We start from the raw sequence: 22,999 nt of genomic DNA, 5'->3' as shown, positions 1-22,999 counted from the left end.
ATGGCTTTCCTTCCATTGAAATGAATGGTAAAGCGGTGGTTTACCGCGCAGCAACCTATGCTAGTGTTTCATGAGGGATGAATTTGTCAAATGGATTGATGGCGGGGGCGCTARATGGCGCAGAAGACCAAAGTGGTCAAGTGAATACTTTTTTCYATGTCACTTGCAGTGCTGCTGGTTAGTAGCTGACAAGATACAGTCATTGCTCTGAAAATATTGAAGAATATTTAGGACTATCAGTTCTCTATGAAAGAACCAGTACTGGTGAAAAATAAAGACAGCAAAGGGCACACACTTGCACTTGGGAGGAATCTGGCAGATCTAGTTACACAATTCATATTTTAGAAGGGTGGTGCTGGGTGGGCGCGCGAGCTAAATTTACGGTGCTAACGTGCTACTGTAGCTACCTGGCTGTTGCTACTTAGTTGGCAGCTGTTGCCTTGTAGTTTGAGCTAGCTAGCTGAGTAGCAAAAGTTCGCAAGCCCAGTAGATATCTTGGTTGCACAAATGGTGAGTACTGTTTATGTCATTTTAATATAGAAAACCAACTCCGCAACAGGCTTCCATCTATGCCTGTCTCGCATGCATTTGTCGTTGATTTGTTTTAGCTAGCTAACTTTAGCTGGCTACACATCAGGTTAACGTTAACTATAGACAACAGGTAACTAACTAACGTTCGCTAATTTAGTTTATAAAGATTCTAACAAATTCGTGTAACATCATTTGCGTAGCTTGCTTGTTAGCTAGGTAAGGTATGGCCTAAATGCTAGCGAGGTAACGTTAAGATTACTTTTGTGTTCAGTGGTTGCTTGACAACCGAAATTAAAGAGACAGCGGGCCATTTCTGGCGAGCTGGGTAACGTTAGCTACCTATCATACTTTGCCAGCAATATGATCAGATGATATTACAACAGCATAACTAGATAACTTTAGGGAAATATGACCAAAGTTAAACTGTCTGTCTGTAGTTGAGGCTGTTTTGTCGAGTCCAAAATGCTGCTACTARCTAAGGTTAGCTACCTAGCTAAATGTTTACAATTCATGACATTGCTTACTAACGTCAACAACATCACTATTTAACTATTTCATTGACGTTACTATTTACTAACTAGGTAACATTATATTCTCACCCAGAAGTTCTTAAATGGCTAGAATGTAAATGTTATACTGTTTGCAAGTACATTTGAGCTGTATTATTAGACATTGTTTAATTGTGTCACTGTCACTTTCACAGTGAGCCTGCATTATAAATGGAGATGGATAATGAACTTAAGAAATCCATCCAGCAACAGAAGGCCAGAGTAGCAGAGAATACAAAATCCACCTTACCTGGAAATAAGGGTGTGTTTCAGTGTTTATTTTTACTGTGGTGATAGAATGCTGAAAATGTTGGACTTGGGTCGTTCCATGTAATTTCAGCAAGCCATGACACCCATCATCTCAGATTGTTCTGAAATMGTTTMTGTAGTTAGAAACAGATAAGATATGCATTATTTTGTTGAAAATAATTTGATCGCTGAGAAATTWAGATAATAGATTGCTTGTCTGTCTGCCKCTAACTTTAGCAGGCTTGTAAATGTGCATGCATGTCGCACATGGCTAGTCGAAYGCAGAACTCTTCATTGAGACAATGCTGAAACATCAATCCACAGATGAGTCGGTGACACATTTTCATTTGTGCCGAAGTCAAAATGAAAGAAAAGAAAGCTTGCAAATTCAGTAGGCTATGGTGTGAAATGGGCTTAGAAGTGTTGTCTTTATTAATGTTAATGCAGACTTTGGTGTGCTTATCAATGCTCAACCAAAAACACCTTTCTCMCCCACTTCTATCAATAAGTTATACAAAAGTATGACTGTGTGAAGTGWAAAATACATTCTCTCATTACTAAATGTGTAATGTGATATATTTTAACATTATTTTATTTTTTACACACAACAAATTTGATTAATAACATATTTAATCAGTCATCTTCTGMAAATGAAGGGAATGATGACAATCTTTGCAGGAGGAAGGGAATCTGATTTWATTGGTCCTCAACTCGTGGCTCAGTCATTTAATTCAGGGTAAGTGGAGTTAGCCTCCCCCGGAGCAGGTTAGTTCTGAAGGATTTGTTGCCATAGAAATGTACCTTGCTAAAAGGTGCGCCCCTTTCTTTTTACCGGTTATACAGAGTTTAACTCAGTTAATTAAAGTTACCTCGCTAACTGCTCAAACTTGCTTCGGAGGATAGCCCTCTGGTCCATAGACTGCTTACAAGGTAAGAAAACCAATGTGTAATTTTGTAAATTGGGTRAACTATCCCTTTATAACGATGGGGGGATTCTTWAAAAAAWWATCTAATCACCTAATAGCAGGAACAGCACCATCTATTGGTCAGAACAGGATCAGGATTTAGGATGGGACATAAACCCAACAACTTCAATAACCAATTTCTCTGAACAGGGGAGACATTTTTCTGGGGGACCATTTCTTTGGATTTCTCATGTCTAACTCATTGTCAGAAAAAAGCGGGGTCCAAATCAGATGTTAGGTGCTATATTTAACAACGTTATATGAATCCTATAAATTAAAATGGACAATTTGGGTGCAATCAATTAGGTTAATTTAGCAGATATTCATTTATATTTCAACAAAGTAATGTTGCAGGAATGCTAAACTTATATTTTCTGTCAACAGAAATTATTTCAGAACAATCTGAGATGGTGGGTGTCAAACCTCTTTCTTGTGCTTTTTAAGGTGGAATGACTCACTTGGACATGGGTGAAATGCATGCTACTTTGTGTTTGGTGACAGCTGAGCAAATTATTGCAATTTTCTGACCTGTGGCTGGATCAACAGACAAAAGATCACAAGACCTATGACCACACACTCAATGAAAATATCCCTCCATTTAAGTCGTTCACGGCACAAGGGAAAGGTACAGTATACACTGAGTGTACAAAACATTAAGAACACCTTCCTAATATTGAGTTGCATCCCCCCACCCCCTCCTTTTGTGCTCAGACCAGCCTTGATTTGTCTGGCTATGTACTCTACAAGGTGTCAAGCATTCCACTGGGATGCTGGCCCATGTTGACATCAATGCTTCCCACAGTTGTGTCAAGTTGGCTGGATGTCTCTTTGGGTAGTAGACCATTCTTGATAGACACAGGAAACTGTTGAGCGTAAAAAACCCAGCAGGGTTGCAGTTATTGACACAAACCGGTGCACCTGGCCTGGCACCTACTACCATACCCCATTCAAAGCCACTTAAATATTTTTGTCTTRGCCATTCACCCTCTGAMTGGCACACATACACAATCCATGTCTCAAATGTCTCAAGGCTTAAAAATCCTTCTTTGACCTGTCTCYTCACCTTCAGCCACACTGATTGAAGTGGATTTAACAAGTGACAATAAGGGATCATAGTTTTCACCTGGATTCACTCGGTCAGTCTGTCATGGAAAGAGCAGGTTTTCATAAAGTTATGAACCCAATTTGTAAGATACTTTGTAGTAGATCTAGATCCTGACCAATGGGAAGTCTTTTATTTCATGTATACCATCCTGTTTTTCAGAGGAGAGTTGTTGTCTAAGTTTACCTTTGGGTAAAGACTATGAGAGGAAGAAACAGAAGTTACATCAAGAGCTCCGTCTGGACTACAGACACTTCATGCTCGGTAATTAATTATTACAATGCAAAAGTTATATAGTTGTTACTTACAAATGTGTAACCTGTCAGCATACATACAGTGGGGAGAACAAGTATTTGATACACTGCCGATTTTGCAGGTTTTCCTACTTACAAAGCATTTAGAGGTCTGTAATTTTTATCATAGGTACACTTCAACTGTGAGAGACGGAATCTAAAACAAAAATCCAGAAAATCACTGTATGATTTTTAAGTAATTAATTTTTATTTTATTGCATGACATAAGTATTTGATCACCTACCAACCAGTAAGATTTCCGGCTCTCACAGACCTGTTAGTTTTTCTTTAAGACGCCCTCCTGTTCTCCACTCATTACCTGTATTAACTGCACCTGTTTGAACTCGTTACCTGTATAAAAGCACCTGTCCACACACTCAATCAAACAGACTCCAACCTCTCCACAATGGCCAAGACCAGAGAGCTGTGTAAGGACATCAGGGATAAAATTGTAGACCTGCACAAGGCTGGGATGGGCTACAGGACAATAGGCAAGCAGCTTGGTGAGAAGGCAACAACTGTTGGCGCAATTATTCGAAAATGGAAGAAGTTCAAGATGACGGTCAATCACCCTCGGTCTGGGGCTCATGCAAGATCTCACCTCGTGGGCGAAATGAATCATGAGGAAGGGAGGTGAGGACAGCCCAGAATCACACGGCAGGACCTGGTCAATAGACCTGAAGAGAGCTGGACCACAGTCTCAAAGAAAACCATTAGTAACACACTACGCACGCTCGTTATGGATTAAAATCCTGCAGCGCACGCAAGGTCCCCCTGCTCAAGCCAGCGCATGTCCAGGCCCGTCTGAAGTTTGCCAATGACCATCTGGATGATCCAGAGGAGGAATGGGAGAAGGTCATGTGGTCTGATGAGACAAAATAGAGCTTTTTGGTCTAAACTCCACTCGCTGTGTTTGGAGGAAGAAGAAGGATGAGTACAACCCAAAGAACACCATCCCAACTGTGAAGCATATCACGAGATCTTGGCCAACAACCTCCTTCCTCAGTAAGAGCATTGAAGATGGGTCGTGGCTGGGTCTTCCAGAATGACAACGACCCAAAACACACAGCCAGGGCAACTAAGGAGTGGCTCCGTAAGAAGCATCTCAAGGTCCTGGAGTGGCCTAGCCAGTCTCAGACCTGAACCCAATAGAAAATCTTTGGAGGGAGCTGAAAGTCCGTATTGCCAGCGACAGCCCCGAAACCTGAAGGATCTGGAGAAGGTCTGTATGGAGGAGTGGCCCAAAATCCTGCTGCAGTGTGTGCAAACCTGGTCAAGAACTACAGGAAACGTCTGATCTCTGTAATTGCAAACAAAGGTTTCTGTACCACATATTAAGTTCTGCTTTTCTGATGTATCAAATCTTATGTCATGCAATAAAATGCTAATTAATTACTTAAAAATCATACAATGTGATTTTCTGGATTTTTGTTTTAGATTCCGTCTCTCACAGTTGAAGTGTAACTATGATAAAATTACCCACTCTACATGCTTTGTAAGTAGGAAAACCTGCAAAATCGGCAGTGTTATCAAATACTTGTTTCTCCCACTGTACATACATGGCCACATATTTACTGTGTGCGATAAACAAGAGCACTTGGAATGGTACGAGTGCAAGGGTCAGTGCAGTCTTCTACCAAATATATATTTTTTAAACAATGATCTCTGCTTTGGGCTGATTTGGCATTTTGGACCTTAATTATAGAAATAAAATGTAAATGCTGCTGAACCAGGCCCACCCCTTCCCCTTGGTGAAGAGGAGAGCTGCTAAAGGTAACCTAAGAAATGCTATGTGTAGCCTATTTTATATAGCTCTGTCAACTGAGGCCTCTTAGTTCATTCCAACTAGCCAAATCTATTATACACTGAGTATACAAAACAACAACCACTCTCTCAACGTGAGCAAGACAAGGAGATGATCATGGACTACAGGTAAAGGGAGGCTGAACACGGCCCCATTCAATCGAGAGTTTCAAGTTCCTTGGTGTCCACATCACCAAAAAACTATCACGTACAAACACACCAAGACAGTCGTAAAGAGGCACGACAACAGCTTTTCCCTCAGGAGACTAAAAAGCTTTGGCATGGGTAAATAACAATAGCGGGGCCATATACAGGGGGTACTGTTCAGAGTCAATGTGCGGGGGCACCGGTGTTGAAGTAATTGAGGTAATTATGTACATGCAGGTAGGGTTATTAAGTGGCTATGCATAAGATAATAACAGAGTAGGAGAGCGAGGAGGGAGAAGAGGAGGGAGAGATGGAGGCGTGGGGAGGGAGAGGGGAGCAAGAGAGGGAAGGGGATAGGAGAAGGAGGGAGTAGTGCGAGCAGGGGAGAGAAGGGGGAGAGGGAGTAGAGTGCAGAGGGCTGGTCAGCGCGAGGGGGGGGGGGGGGGTTGCAAATAGTCTGGGTAGGCCATTTTGATTAGCTGTTTCAGAGAGTTTATGGTTGGGAGGTAGAAGCTGTTTAGAAGCCTCTGGGACCTAGACTTGGCGCTCCGGTACCTCTTGCCATGCGGTAGCAGATAGAACAGTCACTAGGGTGGCTGGAGTCTTTGACAATTTTTAGGGCCTTCCTCTGACACCGCCTTGTATAGAGGTCCTGGATGGCAGGAAGCTTGGCCCCAGTGATGTACTGGGCYGTACTCACTACACTCTGTTGTGCCTTGCGGTCGGCGGCCGAGCAGTTGCCATACCAGGCAGTGATGCAACCCATCAGGATGCTCTCGATGGTGCAACTGTAAAACCTTTTGAGGATCTGAGGACCCATGCCAATCTTTTCAGTCTCCTGAGGGGGAATAGGTTTAATCGTGCCCTCTTCACAACTGTCTTGATGTGCTTGGACCATGTTAGTTGGTTGGTGATGTGGACACCAAAGAACTTCAAGCKCTCAACCTGCTYCGCTACAGCCCCATTGATTAGAATGGSGGCGTGCTCGGCCCTCCTTTTCCTGTAGTCCACAATCATCCCCTTTGTCGTGATCACGTTGAGGGAGAGGTTGTTGTCCTGGCACCACACTGCCAGGTCTCTGACCCCCTCCCTATAGGCTGTCTCATCRTTGTCGGTGAGACMGACACTGTTGTGTCATCAGCAAACTTAATGATGGTGTTGCGCTTGGCCGTGCAGTCGTGAGGGAGGGAGTTCATGAAGGGGTGAAGACAGGTTAAAGAAGGATTTATTTATTTAATTTATTATTATTTATTTTTTGTTGTTGAATTTTACCCCCTTTTCTCCCCAATTTTGTGGTATCCAATTGTTAGTAGTTACTATCTTGTCTCATCGCTACAACTCCGGTACGGGCTCGGGAGAGACGAAGGTCGAAAGCCATTCGTCCTCTGAAACACAACCCAACCAAGCCGCACTGCTTCTTAACACAGCGCGCATCCAACCCGGAAGCCAGCCGCACCAATGTGTCGGAGGAAACACCGTGCACCTGGCAACCTTGGTTAGCGTGCACTGCGCCCGGCCCGCCACAGGAGTCGCTAGTGYGCGATGAGACAAGGATATCCCTACCGGCCAAACCCTCCCTAACCCGGATGACGCTAGACCAATTGTGCGTCGCCCCACGGACCTCCCGGTCGCGGCCGGCTGCGACAGAGCCTGGGCGCGAACCCAGAGTCTCTGGTGGCACAGCTAGCACTGCGATGCAGTGCCCTAGACCACTGCGCCACCCGGGAGGCCCTAAAGAAGGATTTTTAAGCCTTGAGACCATTGAGACATGGATTGTGTATGTGTGCCATTCAGAGGGTGAATGGGCAAGACAAAACATTTAAGTGCCTTTGAACAGGGTATGGTAGTAGGTGCCAGGCCAGGTGTACCGTTTTGTGTCAAGAACTGCTGGGTTTTTCATGCTCAACAGTTACCCATGTGTTTCAAGAATGGTCCACTACCCAATGGACATCCAGCCAACTTGACACAATTCTGGGAAGCATTGGAGTCAACATGGGCTAGCATCCCTGTAGAACGCTTTCAACACCTTGTAGAGTCCATGGGGAGAGGGGAGCTGTGCAACTCAATATAATGTTTGGTAWACTGAGTGTATATTATTACAAAAGGRCTGGTAAAACAGGTCTCAGTAAAAGAAGAGAATTTGCTCAAATCTTCTTCTGTAAATTTTTTTWAAAGGGTGCTTGGAACCAAAAGTTGATCTTAAACTTGTCCTTTCCCCCTCATACATACAGGAGCAGATTGCCTTTCTCAGAGCTCCTCCAGATCTCCCTGATGTTCACTGCAGCCCCAGACCCCCGGTGCACCCTAAGAGGGTCCCCTCTAGRAGAGAGACAGCCACGCTGACCGAAGGCAAGAGGGGGCTGCACAGGGGAGGACACTTCCTGGTGGAGGGCAGTAGGATGGAGGGCCTGAGGCCTGAGGATGAACTGCTCCTTCCTAGAGAGAAGGCCAGGCTGGTGAGAGTGGACTATGACTCTGAGGAGGACCTCACAGAGGAAGATCTGGAWCTTATGGAGAGGAGGAGGCTCAGACAGATGGGGTCTGAGAGAGGAGAAGAGAGGAGGCGGCTGAGAAGACACTACAAAACGGACTTCAGGTGTTTTTAAAACACTCCCTTTGTGATACAAAGCATGATGTTGCACTTACCTGTAATGGATTCAGATGTTAGCTATGTAATGGGTTAATTGTTTCTGCTGACATGGTCTTCGCTATATGCTTGACTCTAGTTCTATGTTTGAAAAAGTATTGTTAACCTTCCTCTTTGCGCAGGGACATATCGAGGCTCAGGGACAGGAGAGTTGAGCTGCCTGAYGACTACACAGAGACGAGTCATTATGCAGACAGGAAGGAGACTAACGGGTCTGTTGTTCCCGATGAGGATTACTTAGAGGCACGCTGGGGGACATCATCTCTAACCCCCAAAGCCAAGTACGTCAAACTATTCGTATTGAATAACTATACCTATAATTTTGATAACATACATTTCTAATTGATTGTGGTAACATCAATTTGGTACAAGTGAACACGATTGYATTGTCATGGCTCTCTTTTTGTTGTGGATTTTTAACRCAGTGCATTTTCTGTACGTAATGTACATTTCTGTGAACAACTGCCRAAATATTTAATCTAATCTGGATTAAAGTTTTAATTTTCCATTGTCAGGGACATTGGATGGAAAAGTACAAATGAAATGAGGCTGATGTCATACTGTCATCTGTTGTGCCTAGATCATGGCTTGTTCAAGCTTCTTGTGCCAGCTATTTGTAGAGATTTAGAATCCTCTCGTACAATAAAATCATATGAAATCCCCAAACCAGCCTAAAATCAGACTMAAAAAACACACACTTTCACTAAAACATAGACACTTATTGCTCAGTATTTTTCTATCTGTAAAGTCTAAGTGTACTGTGAGTGCTTATTGACGTCCTATCTGCCAGGCTGCAGGTACAAGCAGGGATGAGACCCAATGGAAGATCCAGATCCTCTACCAAGAAGGACGAGCCCGAATTTGCTACCGGACTAATGATTGGTAAGACCAATTCTGTTCAGATTTTTCTTAACTACATGAGTTTATTTGTTGATATTTAAATAAATAAATAAAAGTGGTGATATGACATGTCTGACAGGGGCTGCAGATGCAGATGCTGCCTTGCAGAGAAGGAAGGAGAGGTACAGGCAGGAGCTGCAGGAGCAGATAGCTGAACAGCAGAGGAATAAGAAAAGGTGGTTTTTCATGTTTGTCTGATCCTGCTGTATGTGAAGAAGAAAGCCTTACATTATCCATCTTAGTGAGATGAGCTACAGGGTATACATAGACTTATTTTAGCAGCATTGTAGTCTGMGGTAGATTTGTTTATAAGGYTGTGTTTACACAGGCAGCCAAATTCTGATCTTTTGCCACTAATTGGTCTTTTGACCAATTTGATCAGATCTTTTGCCTAATAATTGGACAAAAGATCCGAATTACTGCTGCTTACTAGTGGGGAGAACCTCATGAACAGTCTATGTTCTTTGTCTTATTAGAGAGAAGGATTTGGAGCTCAGAGTTGCTGTGACAGGGTCGACTGACCCGGAGAAACAGGCAGATTGGATCAAACCGCTTGGAGCAGTGAATGGTGGCGACCATGCCAGAAAGAGAAAAGACAGCTTTTACCCATCAGGCCAAGCTGTGGAYGTACCAGGTGATGAGTTAAATGGGAGGGGTCGGAGACCCAGTGAGGCAAACCGAGAGAAGATTCCCCCTGAGCAGCCCCGCGTGGCCTTCCAGTCCCCCCTGCTGGAGTACAGCCACGACCTGGGCCTCAGCAGTAGAGGCATCTCCCCTTACAGCCAGGCCATTCACAGGAGCATGGACACCCWCAGGTAGCGAAGAAGCAGTAATCCTCATATGCGTACTAAATGGTACCCAGGGCTCTGGTCAAAAGTGGTGCACTATATAGGAAATAGGGTGCCATTTGGGATACACGCCTGATCTATTCAATCTGATACATTCACTAGATTGTTTGACAAAATTAAACATTGCTGTATGATTTAGAATTTCTGTTTCAGGATTCCAGGTTTCCTTCCTCATCCACCATCCACATTGGCAGATGCACATAGAAGTCCCTATGACAAGGTCTACCTCTACCATGGCGCAAGGAATCCACTGGACCCTAACCTGGCCAACTGTAAGCACTACCAGTCTCAGTTAAATATTCAAGCTACATCAGTAGATTCAAATGGTTAAATACTAGTAAAAAAAATAGATTGATTGGAGTGAAAGCGTATGTTCTATGATCTAGCCTAATTTGTGTTTTGTGGTATTATATAATATGTATTGGGTTACATATTTCATGTGTGTTAGCTAGGAAATGAGCCCATGTCATGTTGCTATACACTTAGAAAGAGGTGTACATTGGTTTGACTGAAAGTATGTTTATTAGTGTTTGGTGGTTCTATGTTAGATGGTCAGATCCCGCTGACAGGAGGGGGGCAGCCTGTGTCCTACCTGAGCCTTCCTCCTGCAGGRCCTCACCCCAGCCAGACACAGCACAGCCCTCCCAGTCAGCACAGTGGGAGCAGCCATCCAGAGCCCCCACAGTAAGTACCCTACTAGTCATCTTATCCTGTCTCTTCCCTTCAAAATCCACTCTTCAGTAAGTAAGCCTTGTCCGAGCCAAAGTGGCCCATAGGGCAGGAGCCTATCTCCTGTTTCTGTAGCATGAGGCAGCTTGATGTACAATTTCCCCCTGGACAGGATGCTAGTCTCTTCAGGTGGTGAGTAGTATTCTCTATTCACCAGTAGGGGGCACCACCTCTAAAGCTACCCTATTTGTGCCCTGTGTTGGACTTCTGAGAAGGTCATGCTCACTGGCCRTCTGGACAGACAGGACTGTTGTTCCCTCCCTGCTGAGTGACGACTGCAGCCTGCACTGGTCTGCTCTGGACAGCTCTGAGCTCTCCCTCCTCCCTTACATCTGCTATCTTTCTTTCTCCCAATAACTGTCCTCTCTCTCTCTCCCTTCTCCTCTGGCAATCTGAACATCTTTCTCAGTGATAGATTGAATTGCATCAATGCGTGAAATGTGACAAACCACATCAATTGTGTACCTCCCGTTTGCCATACCTTTTTGCATAGTATTGATAATTTCAAATTGTTACATGGACGTATTTCATAGTAGTGAACACAAAGGAAAACATTTGTACATTTTTTATCTCTTTCAGCAGACCTGCCAGTGACGCTGCTATCATGGGTTCAGGGATTGGAGGATTTCCCGCCGAGCAGATCAAGCCATCTAAACAGTGTGTGTTAAGTTACAAGGAGGCACTGAGACAACAGGTACATTTTGAATGTGATTGTGGAAGGCAGCCGTGTCTTTCTCCTCAATGCTTGCATGCATTTCGTCACAGTGTGTTATTTTGGCAGGGAGACACCAGGAAAGGGAGGAGTCAGCTTTTTTGCCAGGTAACATATAAGTCCTGCCATAATAATTCATGCACATGAGTAAATGAGGGATACAAAGCATGTTTAAAGCAGGTGCTTCTACACAGGTGTGGTTTTGGGGTAATTAAGCAATTAACATTCCATCATGCTTAGGGTCATGAATAAAAATGCTGGTCAGGCCATTATTTTGGCTACCATGGCTATGACCCCATAAGATGACAATGCCACCATCCACAGGGCACTAGTGGTCACTGAATGGTTTGATGAGCATAAAAACGATATAAACCATATTCCATGGCCATCTGTCACCAGATGTCAACCCAATTGAACACTTATAGGAGATTCTGGATCGGCGCCTGAACAGGGTTTTCCACCACCATCAACAAAACACCAAATGATGGAATTTCTCATGGAAGAATGGTGTCGCATCCCTCCAATAGAGTTCCAGAAACTAGTAGAATCTATGCCAAGGKGCATTGAAGCTGTTCTGGGTCGTGATGGCCCAAAGTCCCTATTAAGACATTTGTGTTGGTGTGTTTATTTTGGCAGTTACATGTAGATGTGTTGTAGAATCAGATTTGTTTTTCTGAACCCATTCCCTCAGACATTCTCATAGCAATATACCAATAGGTATGCCTATCAATATACMATTGCACTCTTTTCTATTGTCCTCTTTACATGACCAGTGAAGACAAAAGCACATCTGGGTTGTACAGAATTCAATAACTTTATTTGTCCTGTGAGGGAACGTCATTTTTGGATAATTGGTATTCTAATGAAAGTGTTCCATCCAAACCTGACTGCAGATCCAGGATAGACAGGAGCGGCGGAGGCTGGACAGGGAGGAGAGGGATCGCTACGAGGCCAAGCTGGAGGCAGACATGAAGAACCACGACCCCTGGGGGAGAGGGGGAGGAGGAGCACCCCTCAGAGATAGCAGGGGCAACCTCATCAGTACGTTCCCTCTGCGACWTCCCTCCCTCCACACTATGGTCCACATATTCTCTGTGTTTTTTCACCTTTCAGTAGACATACGTTTGGAGACTGAGTGCAGAGGGAAGAATGTGTAATATTTAAAACCTTTGTAAAGATTATTACTAATCATGTGAATTGTCACCAGCCGATCTGCACCAGATGCACAAGCATAATGAGGAGGCCTACATCAACCCTGAGACATGGCAGAAGATGGCGACAGCCACCATGACAGTACTCCGAGAGGAGGACACCAGACCTCCCTCCACCCACAGAGTCTCAGGTAGATACAGGGGCTTTCACATTGATGTGATTCTCTATAAGGCATATGCAACAGGACAGAGAGGAAGGGTGCATCCCAAATGTCATCCTATTCCGTACATAGTTCACTACTTCCGACCAGAGCCCTATTGGCCATTTAGGACTCAACCCAAAGTGGTAGTGGCACCCTGCCAKCCTGTCCAGCTCGCTGTGTCAGGCTTAGCTAACATGTTATTTTGTCTGGTGGGTTTCTGTCAACAGGTTTTGTTCAGGCTCCTTTGTTTGCCAGAGGCAGTGTTTTTGGTAACCGGCCCACACCACAGCAAGTCCACGAACAGGACAAGCACAAGGCTTACCTSAAACAACAGGTACTGGATGTCCCGCCTCGGCACTGTGTGGCTAAAATAGTCTTTTCACATCATCAGCTGAAATTCACTAAGTCACGTAAAAAAGCTTATTGCAGCGCTTAAATAACAATGTTGTACTGATGCGCATTGATGGTTTGGTTTACCTTAGTCAGCTAAGATATGTGATTGGATACACGTACACACTCAGTGATTACCCTGGTTGTCTGTCCTGCTGCCTAGATTGAAGAGAAGCAGAAGAAGGAAGCGATGGAGCGAGAGAGCCAGAGGCTGGAGGAGGAGAAGGAGGAGAAGAGGCTGGCTGAGCAGAGGGAACGCATCCAGAGAGAGTATGAAGAAGAACAGGACAGGAAGAAACGCAAGGAGATGGAGGTCAGTATTAACTGGACCAGGGCTTGGATTCACTAAGGGAGCTTTAGCGTTAGGTTACACTGCAATACTCTCGCTACTAGTATGAGTAACATGTCAATCAGCTGAATGCTATCATATGACATGAGTCATTCGGTTCAGGAAATCTTTATTGTAACACACACATATTTCAGAGGACTGAACAAGGTTTTTCTCCCTCCAGCAAAAAGCCAAGAATGAGCAGCTGGTCCGTCTGGCTGAGGAGCGAAAGAAAGAGGCGGAGAGGAAGAAGAAAGAGGCAGAGGAGAAGGAGAACTCTGCCCTGAAGAAGCAGTATGAGAAGGAGAGACAAGCACGTCTAGAGGAGGTGAGCTGACTGGAAAACGCTGTTTGACCCTCTGAACATCGAATACACATTAAGCCTATTCCTCGACTAGAAATCATGCTCAATGGAGAATCTCCATTTAAAGTACTCCACTTAATCTGTGTCCGGGACACAGATTAAGTGATGACATTGTGGTTGTTTGTCTAAAAGGTACCAAGGGAGCCGTCACCCCCCATCCCCACCCTCCAGAAGAGGTATCAGGCTCCCCAGTACACCCCCAGACCTCCGTCCATAGACAGCCGTCGCTCTACTGCCGTCTCCCTGTCTGTGAGTGACTTCCAGAGCCCACAGCATGTCCTCTTCCACACTACCATTGAGGGAAATAGTTTGACTGTGAGGAGTGATTAGTGGAGAATGACTGGGCCTGGTCTTCCTTCCTCTCTTCTCCCTGTAGGAGCGTTCTCTATCAGGGCTCCAGTCCCCTCCAGTCCCAGCCCGCTGGAACCAGCTGAGAGCTGCCGGTAACACTGACTCCCACAATAATACAATACATAGTAGTTAAACTGTTTTCTCTCAATTTCTGAGATTCTGATGTCTGTCTGTGCATGCCAGAAGACCAGCGGGGTGTGATCAGTGAACTGTCRGTGCTGCGCAGACAGCTGCGTAGCGAGCAGAAACGTCTGGAGGTCCAGCTTCTGCAGTCAGAGTGGGAGGAGCTGGACTCACCTATGAGTGACAGGTAAGGCTGAGGTGATGCCCTCCACTGTTGTTCTCATGGCTTCAGCAAGCCAMGGGTCCAGGCTGTGTGTTAGTTGTAGTGTCCTATCTATAGGCTGACCGATACTGTGTCCAGGCTCAGGGACAGGCCCCAGGTGGATGTATTTGACATGGCCAGACTGCAGCTGCAGGCCCCTGTCATGAGACCCTCCTCCAGGAACACAGATCCCAACTACCTGCATAGGATCCATGACTCGCTACGGCTCCGATACAGAGGTGAAGGAATACAGCGATTGTTTGATGAATACTGGGCCGGTCCCAAATGGCACCCTATTCCCTATGTAGGGTCTCGTCAGAAGTGCACTATATAGGGAATAGGGTGCCATTGGCACATAACTCAGGGCACTGATTGTTATACATGAAATCTAACAGCACAGTGTTCATGAAACAAATGCAGCAACTGGGGTTGTGTAGATCCCCTGTCACACTTTCCTTTTTTAGTGCACTACTCTTTACCAGGGTGATCAGTGATGTTATTCAGTATTGAATGGAGAAGTCATTGTTTGTGCTGCAGATGTTGATTCCAGAGAGGAGGAAGGTCATGGTTACTGTGAGCCCCCTAGGGACAGAGCTGGACAGAGGGTGGACATCCAGAGACGGGCTGATTACAGGGTGCAGCAGCGCAGGATCAACAGCCTGAGAGAACCTGTTGACGGTCAGCAGCATTATCACCAAACACACACACTGTCTAGACTCAATATCAACCTCTACTCACTGTCTAGACTCAATATCAACCTCTACTCACTGTCTAGACTCAATATCAACCTCTACTTCACGTGGTCCACAGACACAATATCAATCTTACTCACTGTCAGACTCAATATCAACCTCTACTCACTGTCTAGACCTCAATATCAACCTCTACTCACTGTCCTAGACTCAATATAACCTACTTCACTGTCTCTCAGACTCAATATCAACCTCTACTCACTGTCAGACTCAATATCAACCTCTACTCACTGTCCTCAGACACAATATCAAACCTCTATCCACGGTCTGACACATTATCAACCTCTACTCACTGTCCACAGCTCAATATCAACCTCTACTCACTGTCCTCAGACACAATATCAACCTTACTCACTGTCTCAGACACAATATCAACCTCTACTCACTGTCTAGACTCATTATCAACCTCTACTCACTGTCCACAGCCTCAATATCAACCTCACTCACTGTCCATCAAGCTCAATATCAACCTCTACTCACTGTCCTACGACTCAATATCAACCTACTCACTGTCCTCAGACACAATATCAATCTCTACTCACTGTCTAGACACATTATCAACCTCTACTCACTGTCCACAGCCTCAAATATCTCTACTCACTGTCTAGACTCAATATCAACCTCTACTCACTGTCTAGACACAATTATCAACCTCTACTCACTGTCTAGACTCAATATCAATCTCTACTCACTGTCTCAGACACAATATCAACCTCTACTCACTGTCTAGACTCAATATCATCTCTCTCACTGTCCTCAGACACAATACAACCTCTACTCACTGTCTAGACTCAATATCAACCTCTACTCACTGTCTAGACTCAATCAACCTCTACTCACGTCTAGACCAATATCAACCTCTACTCACTGTCTAGACTCAATATCAACCTCTACTCATCGTCCTAGACTCAATATCAACTCTACTCACTGTCTAGACTCAATATCAACCTCTACTCACTGTCCTCAGACACAATTCAACCTCTACTCACTGTCTACGAGCTCAATATAACCTCTACTCACTGTCTAGACTCAATATCAACCTCTACTCACTGTCCACAGACACATTATCAACCTCTACTCACTGTCCACAGACACATATCAACCTCTACTCACTGTCTAGACTCAATATCACCTCTATCACTGTCCCAGAATCAATATCAACTCTACTCACTGTCTAGACTCAATATCAACCTCTACTCACTGTCCACGACACACTATCAACCTCTACTCACTGTCTAGACTCAATATCAACCTCTACTCACTGTCTAGACCCAATATCAACCTCTACTCACTGTCCACAGACAACATTATCAACCTCTACTCACTGTCCTCAGACACACTATCAACCTCTACTCACTGTCTAGACTCAATATCAACCTCTACTCACTGTCTAGAACTCAATATCAACCTCTACTCACTGTCTAGACTCAAATACACTCTACTCACTGTCTAGACTCAATATCAACCTCTACTCACTGTCCCAAGACACATTATCAACTCTCCTCACTGTCCACAGACACATTATCAACCTCTACTCACTGTCCACAGACTCAATATCAACCCTACTATCACTGTCTAGACTCAATATCAACCTCTACTCACTGCCCACCAGACACACTTATCAACCTCTACTCACTGTCCTAGACCACATATCAACCTCTAACTCACTGTCTAGACTCAATATCAACCTCTACTCCACTGTCCTCAGACACAATATCAACCTCTACTCACTGTCTAGACCAAATCACAACCTCTACTCACTGTCTAGACTCAATATCAATAACTCACTCCACTGTCTAGACTCAAAATCAACCTCTACTCACTGTCTAGACTCAATATCAACCTCTACTCACTGTCCACAGACTCAATATCAACCTCTACTCACTGTCTAGACTCAATATCAACCTCTACTCACTGTCCACAGCCTCAATATCAACCTCTACTCACTGTCCACAGCCTCAATATCAACCTCACTGCTCAGTGCCTAAACACTCACTATTAAATCATCATTGATCACCGACCCGTTGACTGCTCTATCAATAACTAACTTATCAGGCCTTGTAAGGGGTTTAAATCATTTGTCTTTGCATTTTACAGACTGTTTTGACCTGTCACCACCCCAGCAACAAAACCATTATTTGGTGAGTTTATACTGACCAGTTCATTTAGCTAGTGCACTGAACCACGTACAGTGTTTTATTTGCTGTACAGCTTGTGTGTGTGTGTGTCACTAAGCCTGTACACTGTTCTCCCCAGAGGAATGCAGTGGGGGATCCTATGAGAGGTTCCCTGTTGGAGTCTGACAGTGCCTTCATTGGTAGGCCCCTTGTGGTTCACTACTATCCCTGTGTAGTAAGGGAAGGTGTGCGTTGGGAATAACACATGGKGTGCATCCCAAATGGCACTCTATTTCCCAAATAGTGYACTACTTTTGACCGGCGGYCTATGGGCTCTGGTCAAAAGTAGTGCACTATATAGGGAATACGGTGCCATTTGGGACAYMCCCCAGTTTTTGTAAGGGAAAGAGTGTCTTGAGAATCACACCACTAACTAGAGTACCAGTCAMAAGTTGGGACACCTGCTCATTCAAGGGTTTTACTATTCTCTACATTGTAGAATAATGGCGAAGACATCAAAACTATGAAATAACACATGGAATCATGGAGTAACCAAAAAAATCKAAATATATTTTAGGTTCTTCTGAGTAGCCACCCTTTGCCTTGATGACAGCTTTGCACACTCTTGGCATTCTCTAAACCAGCTTCATGAGGAATGTCTTGAAGGAGTTCCCACAGATGCTGAGCACTTGGTGGCTGCTTTTCCTCCACTCTCGTTGTCCAACTCATCCCAAACTCTCTCAATTGGGTTGGGTCGGTCATCTATACAGCACTCCATCACTCTCCTTGTTAAATAGGCGCTTGCACCACCTGGAGGTGTGTTCTTGGTCATTGTCCTGTTGAAGAAAAACAAAATTGATAGTACCCACTAAGCGCAAACGATATGGATGGTATCGCTTACAGAATCGCTTGGTTAGCCATTGCGGTTAAGTGTGCCTTGAATCAAAATAAATCATGTGTCACCACCTCCTCCATGCTTCACGTGGGAACCACACATGGAATCGTTCACTACTCTGCTGTCTCACAAAGACATTGGTAGTTGGAACAAAAATTCTCCAATTTGACTCATCAGAACAAGGAAAGATTCCACCGGTCTAATGTCAGTTGCTCGTGTTTCTTGCCGCAAGCAAGTCTCTCTTCTTTGGTGTCCTATTATGGTGGTTCTTTGCAGCAATTCGACCAGAAGCCTGATTCACGCAAGTCTCCGCTGAACAGTTGATATGTGTCTGTACTTGAACTCTGAAGCATTATTTGGCTGCAATTTCTGTTGGTAACTCTAATGAACTTATCCTCTGCAGCAGAGGTAACTCTGGGTCTTCCTTTCCTGTGGCGGTCCTCATGAGAGCCAGTTTATCCTAGGCACTTGATGGTTTTTGTGACTGCACATTTTTCCGAATTGACTGACCTTCATGTCTTAAAGTATATGATGGACTGTCGTTTCTCTTTGCTTATTTGAGCTTTGTTGCCATAACACAACTGATTTTAGAAGGAAAGAATTCCACAGTTAACTTTGACAAAACATACCTGTTAATTGAAATGCATTCCAGTGACTACCTCATGAAGCTGTGTAGAGAATGCCAGAGTGTGCAAAGCTGTCATTTTTATTTTTATTTAACCAGGCAAGTTAGTTAAGAACAAATTCTTATTTACAATGACGGCCTAACAAAAGGCAAAAGGCCTCCTGCGGGACCTTTTGCTCTTTAATTATTAAATATTAGACAAACAACACACACACTACATAGTTTGGTGACAGGCAGTGGCTGAACAGAAAATTTCTGACTTTATACACTGCACACTTTGCGAGAGTAGTTAGCAAACAGGCCAAAGACCCCTCAGACACCAATACTCCTTAGCCGGCCACAAAGAATGGAATAGCTACTGTATCAAAAGCTTTGGCTAAGTCAATAAAAATAGCAGCACAATATTGCTTAGAATCAAGGGCAATGGTGACATATATGAAGGCCTTTAAGGTTGCAGTGACACATCCATAACCTGAGAGGAAACCAGATTGCATACCAGAGAGAATACTATAGACATCAAAAAAGCCAGTCAGATGATTATTGACAAGCTTCCCAACACTTTTTGATAAACAGAGCAAATGAAAATAGGCCTATAACAGTTAGGATCAGCTTGATCTCCCCCTTTAAATAAAGGACGAACTGTGGCTGCCTTCCAAGCAATGGGAACCTCCCCAGAAAGGAGAGACAGGTTAAAAAGGTTGGAGATAGGCTTGGCGATGATAGGGGCAGCAACCTTAAAGAAGAAAGGGTCTAACCAGATGGAGKTTTTTTGGGGTCAAGTTTAAGGAGCTCCTTTAGCACCTCGGACTCAGTGACTGCCTGCATGGAGAMACTTTGTAGCGGGGCAGGGGAAAAAGAGGGAGAAGCATCGGGGATAGTCACATTAGAAGGGGTGGGAGATGAGGAAATGTTGGACGGGCAATTAAGTCAAATAGGAATCCTGACTTAATGAGTGATTAAAGAGCTCAGCCATGTGCTTCTTGTCAGTAACAACCACATCAACAACATTAAGGGACATGGGCAGCTGTGAGGAGGAAGGTTTATTCTCCAGATCTTTAACCGTTTTCCAGAACTTCTTTGGGTTAGACCCACAGAGAGAGAACTGCTCCTTAAAGTAACTCATTTTGACCTTCCGGATAGCCTGAGTACACTTATTTCTTTGCCTGAACGAKAGCCAGTCAGCTTGAGTCTGCCGAGCCTTTCGCTAAATGCAATTTTTGAGGTGGAGTAACTCTGYAAGATCACGGTCGAACCAGGGGCTGAACCTGTTTTTAATTCTCATTTTCTTTATGGGGGCATTTGTTAACAATACCACTGAAAATATCAAAAAAGAAGGTCCAAGCGTCTTCGACAGAGGGGATCAAGCTGATTCTATACCATTTTAGAGGCCAGTTCATGAAGGAAGGCTTGCTCATTAAAGTTTTTTAGCAAGTGTCTATGACAAATCAGGACAGGTCGTTTCACYGAGCAGCCATTACGAACACAGGCTTTAAAACAGTGATCACCAAGGTCATTACAGAAAACACCAGACTGATACCTATCAGGATTATATGTGAGGATAACATCGAGGAGAGTAGCCTTTTCTCAGYGTTTGGAGTCTTACTTTGTGGGATTGGTGATAATCYGAGGAAGATTTAGGGAGTCCCATTGCTTTAGGACTTGGTCAGGTGGTTTAAGCATGTCCCAGTTTAGGTCACCTAGCAGGACAAATTCAGACTTAGTATAAGGGGCCAGGAGAGAGATTAGGGCAGGTAGGGTACAGGCCGGTGCTGATGGAGGACGATAGCACCCAGCAACAATCAACAAAGAGCTATAAAACCAGCAAATCAAATCAATCAAATTGTTTGCGGACAGACTTGGTGGAGACAACTGAGCACTGAAGGTGATCCTTGGTAAAGATTGCCACTCCCCCACCTTTGGAAGATCTGTCTTACCGAAAAAGGTTATAACAAGAAAAGTTAACATCAGTATTCAAAACACTCTTTCTTAACCACGTCTCATTAGTGACCAACACATTTCCAGATATCATCAACAGTAATACAATCAAGGCACGGCATAGTACAGGGAGAGCTCTGCAGTGCTGATTTGACATCTGAATGTGCAAAGGGTGGCTACATTGCATCAATGCAAAGGGTAGTTACTTTAAAGAATCTGAAATAAACAAATAAAAATATATTTTATAACACTTTTTGGGTTACTACATGATTCCATGTGTGTTATTTCATAGTTTTGATGTCTTCAATATTATTCTACAATGTAGAAAATAGTAAAMATKTAAGAAACTTTTGACTGGTACTGTATATTTAATCAGTGATTTGTCTCCAGATCCCATGGGTGAAACCTTTCCAGTGCCCCCCACACCTGAGCAGAAGCCCCAGCTCTCAGCCAGGGAGAGGAGGAGGCTGGCCAAGAGGGCAGACCTGCACAATGTAAGTCCTCTAACAGTCTCAAATAGTTCAGTTCAGACTCTATCTGGGACCATATTCTCCTAGTGTCTCAGTGGGGGGTGTGGCTGATCTCAGATCACGCCCCTCCCATGTCCATGCAAACTTATCATGATCTAAAAGGAAAAACTGATCCTAATTCAGCACWGAGACGCTTGACACAAACAGCCCCTGATCCCTACATTGTGAATATGGCCTCACTTCTTAAATGAAGAGGCCAGTGGCAGCTCTYCATTGAAAATGCTATATTCCYCTACCGTCATCATATCTTGTGCTCTGGCTTGTTTAGGAGCGGGTGTGCTCCAGAGAGCCTGTGGACCAGCCAGAGAACTACTCCCACCAGTCAGAGGCCAGTCTCAACACTGAGCAGCATGGCAGAGGGCATAACCACCATAGGACCAAGAGACTGCAGGCTATGAGCCACTACGGCCTCGGAACAGGTGGGTGAAGACCTTGGCCCTGGAAGATGGCAATGATTACATAGAGATAAAACCATAGAGGCTGTCATAGTGTGCCAGAATAGAACAATCTATATCTACCTGGAAGATCTCTCTATGAATGAGTATTAAGAAGATGATGGATGGGTTGTAGGTATCTCTTCACGGTTGCYCTCTTGTCCAGCAGACCTGTCTAGCGATGAAGATGCGTCTCCGCAGGTTTCCCCTCGTGCCCCAGAACYCCGGGGCTCAGTGGATATGGTTGCCATGGAGCCTTGGATCAGACCAGGCACCTCAGAGACTCTGATGCGCTTAATGACCGGTCAGACCCCACGAGGGGAGAGGCTGACCAGCAGAGTCTGCCGTCCAGGACTGGGAAAGCCCCTCTACCCTTCATAGCTAACCTTACACCCCCCCTCGGGTTGTACTATTGATATTACAGCTTTGTTAGACCTGACAGTTTTTCTGCGCAAAAATAATAACAAGCATTGTGCAGACAAACTCAGTTGTATCACAAAATTAGTATTTTTTTGTATTGCAACTGTTGTCAAACGCTTTGTACATCAGCTGTACAACCGAGTGTTTAGGGGGCCTACATTTGTACACTGCCATCACTTGGCTTGATGCATCTACGTCAGTGGTCATGAAGACACAGTATCTCAACACAGAAGGATCATCTGCTTTAGCTTCTAGATTGATTTTGACTAACTTAGCCCTTTGCTTTTGTATCATGGTCTACCTCTGAAAATGCTTCTTGTTAATTTGCAATGCAGAATTAAGCTTCTTGTGAAAAACGCATAGATTGTACTTTCATGAAAAATATGCATATTGTCTTGAGAATGGTAGGCAACTCCATTCCTATAAGGACAGTGTGTGCAGGCATTTGCTCCAGTCAAGCACTATTGAAGTTGATTAGTTAAATCAGTTAAGCCTGGCCGTTGCCATCCTCTGAAAGGCGTATTAGAAAGTGATCTAGGGTTGCCTTAGCCTGATGTTCTGAACTGTTCCAAAGACTAATATTTATTCATGTTTTAAATTCATTGTATAATAATGGCACTACCTTTAATGTAAATTGTGTTAATGGCATGTTTTAAAATATTTGTGAAAATGTGACCTCATTTTCAACCTAATTAAATTATTTTA

General features: G+C 44.2%; 1 protein-coding gene across 1 annotated transcript; it reads left to right on the top strand.

Annotated features, from left to right (window-relative positions):
* The first annotated feature begins 8 nt into the window (after positions 1-8).
* On the top strand, positions 9-22,999 carry LOC111957035 (centrosome and spindle pole-associated protein 1-like). Its single transcript, XM_070436608.1, has 27 exons — positions 9-510; positions 1,235-2,918; positions 3,558-3,659; positions 7,870-8,234; positions 8,408-8,566; positions 9,076-9,167; positions 9,265-9,361; positions 9,662-10,000; positions 10,187-10,305; positions 10,582-10,717; positions 11,342-11,456; positions 11,544-11,582; positions 12,368-12,515; positions 12,682-12,816; positions 13,056-13,162; positions 13,382-13,531; positions 13,731-13,874; positions 14,043-14,159; positions 14,287-14,353; positions 14,445-14,571; positions 14,686-14,825; positions 15,124-15,264; positions 17,436-17,479; positions 17,595-17,655; positions 21,301-21,404; positions 21,709-21,859; positions 22,041-22,999. Exons 3-27 carry the CDS (start codon positions 3,597-3,599, stop codon positions 22,253-22,255), a joined length of 3,375 nt encoding a protein of 1,124 aa, XP_070292709.1. The 5' UTR covers positions 9-510; positions 1,235-2,918; positions 3,558-3,596; the 3' UTR covers positions 22,256-22,999.

Source organism: Salvelinus sp. IW2-2015, linkage group LG32, assembly GCF_002910315.2.
Source record: "Salvelinus sp. IW2-2015 linkage group LG32, ASM291031v2, whole genome shotgun sequence".
Taxonomy (NCBI): Eukaryota; Metazoa; Chordata; class Actinopteri; order Salmoniformes; family Salmonidae; genus Salvelinus; species Salvelinus sp. IW2-2015.
Note: the sequence above shows the minus strand (reverse complement) of the source record. Positions and strands in the feature narration are given on the sequence as shown.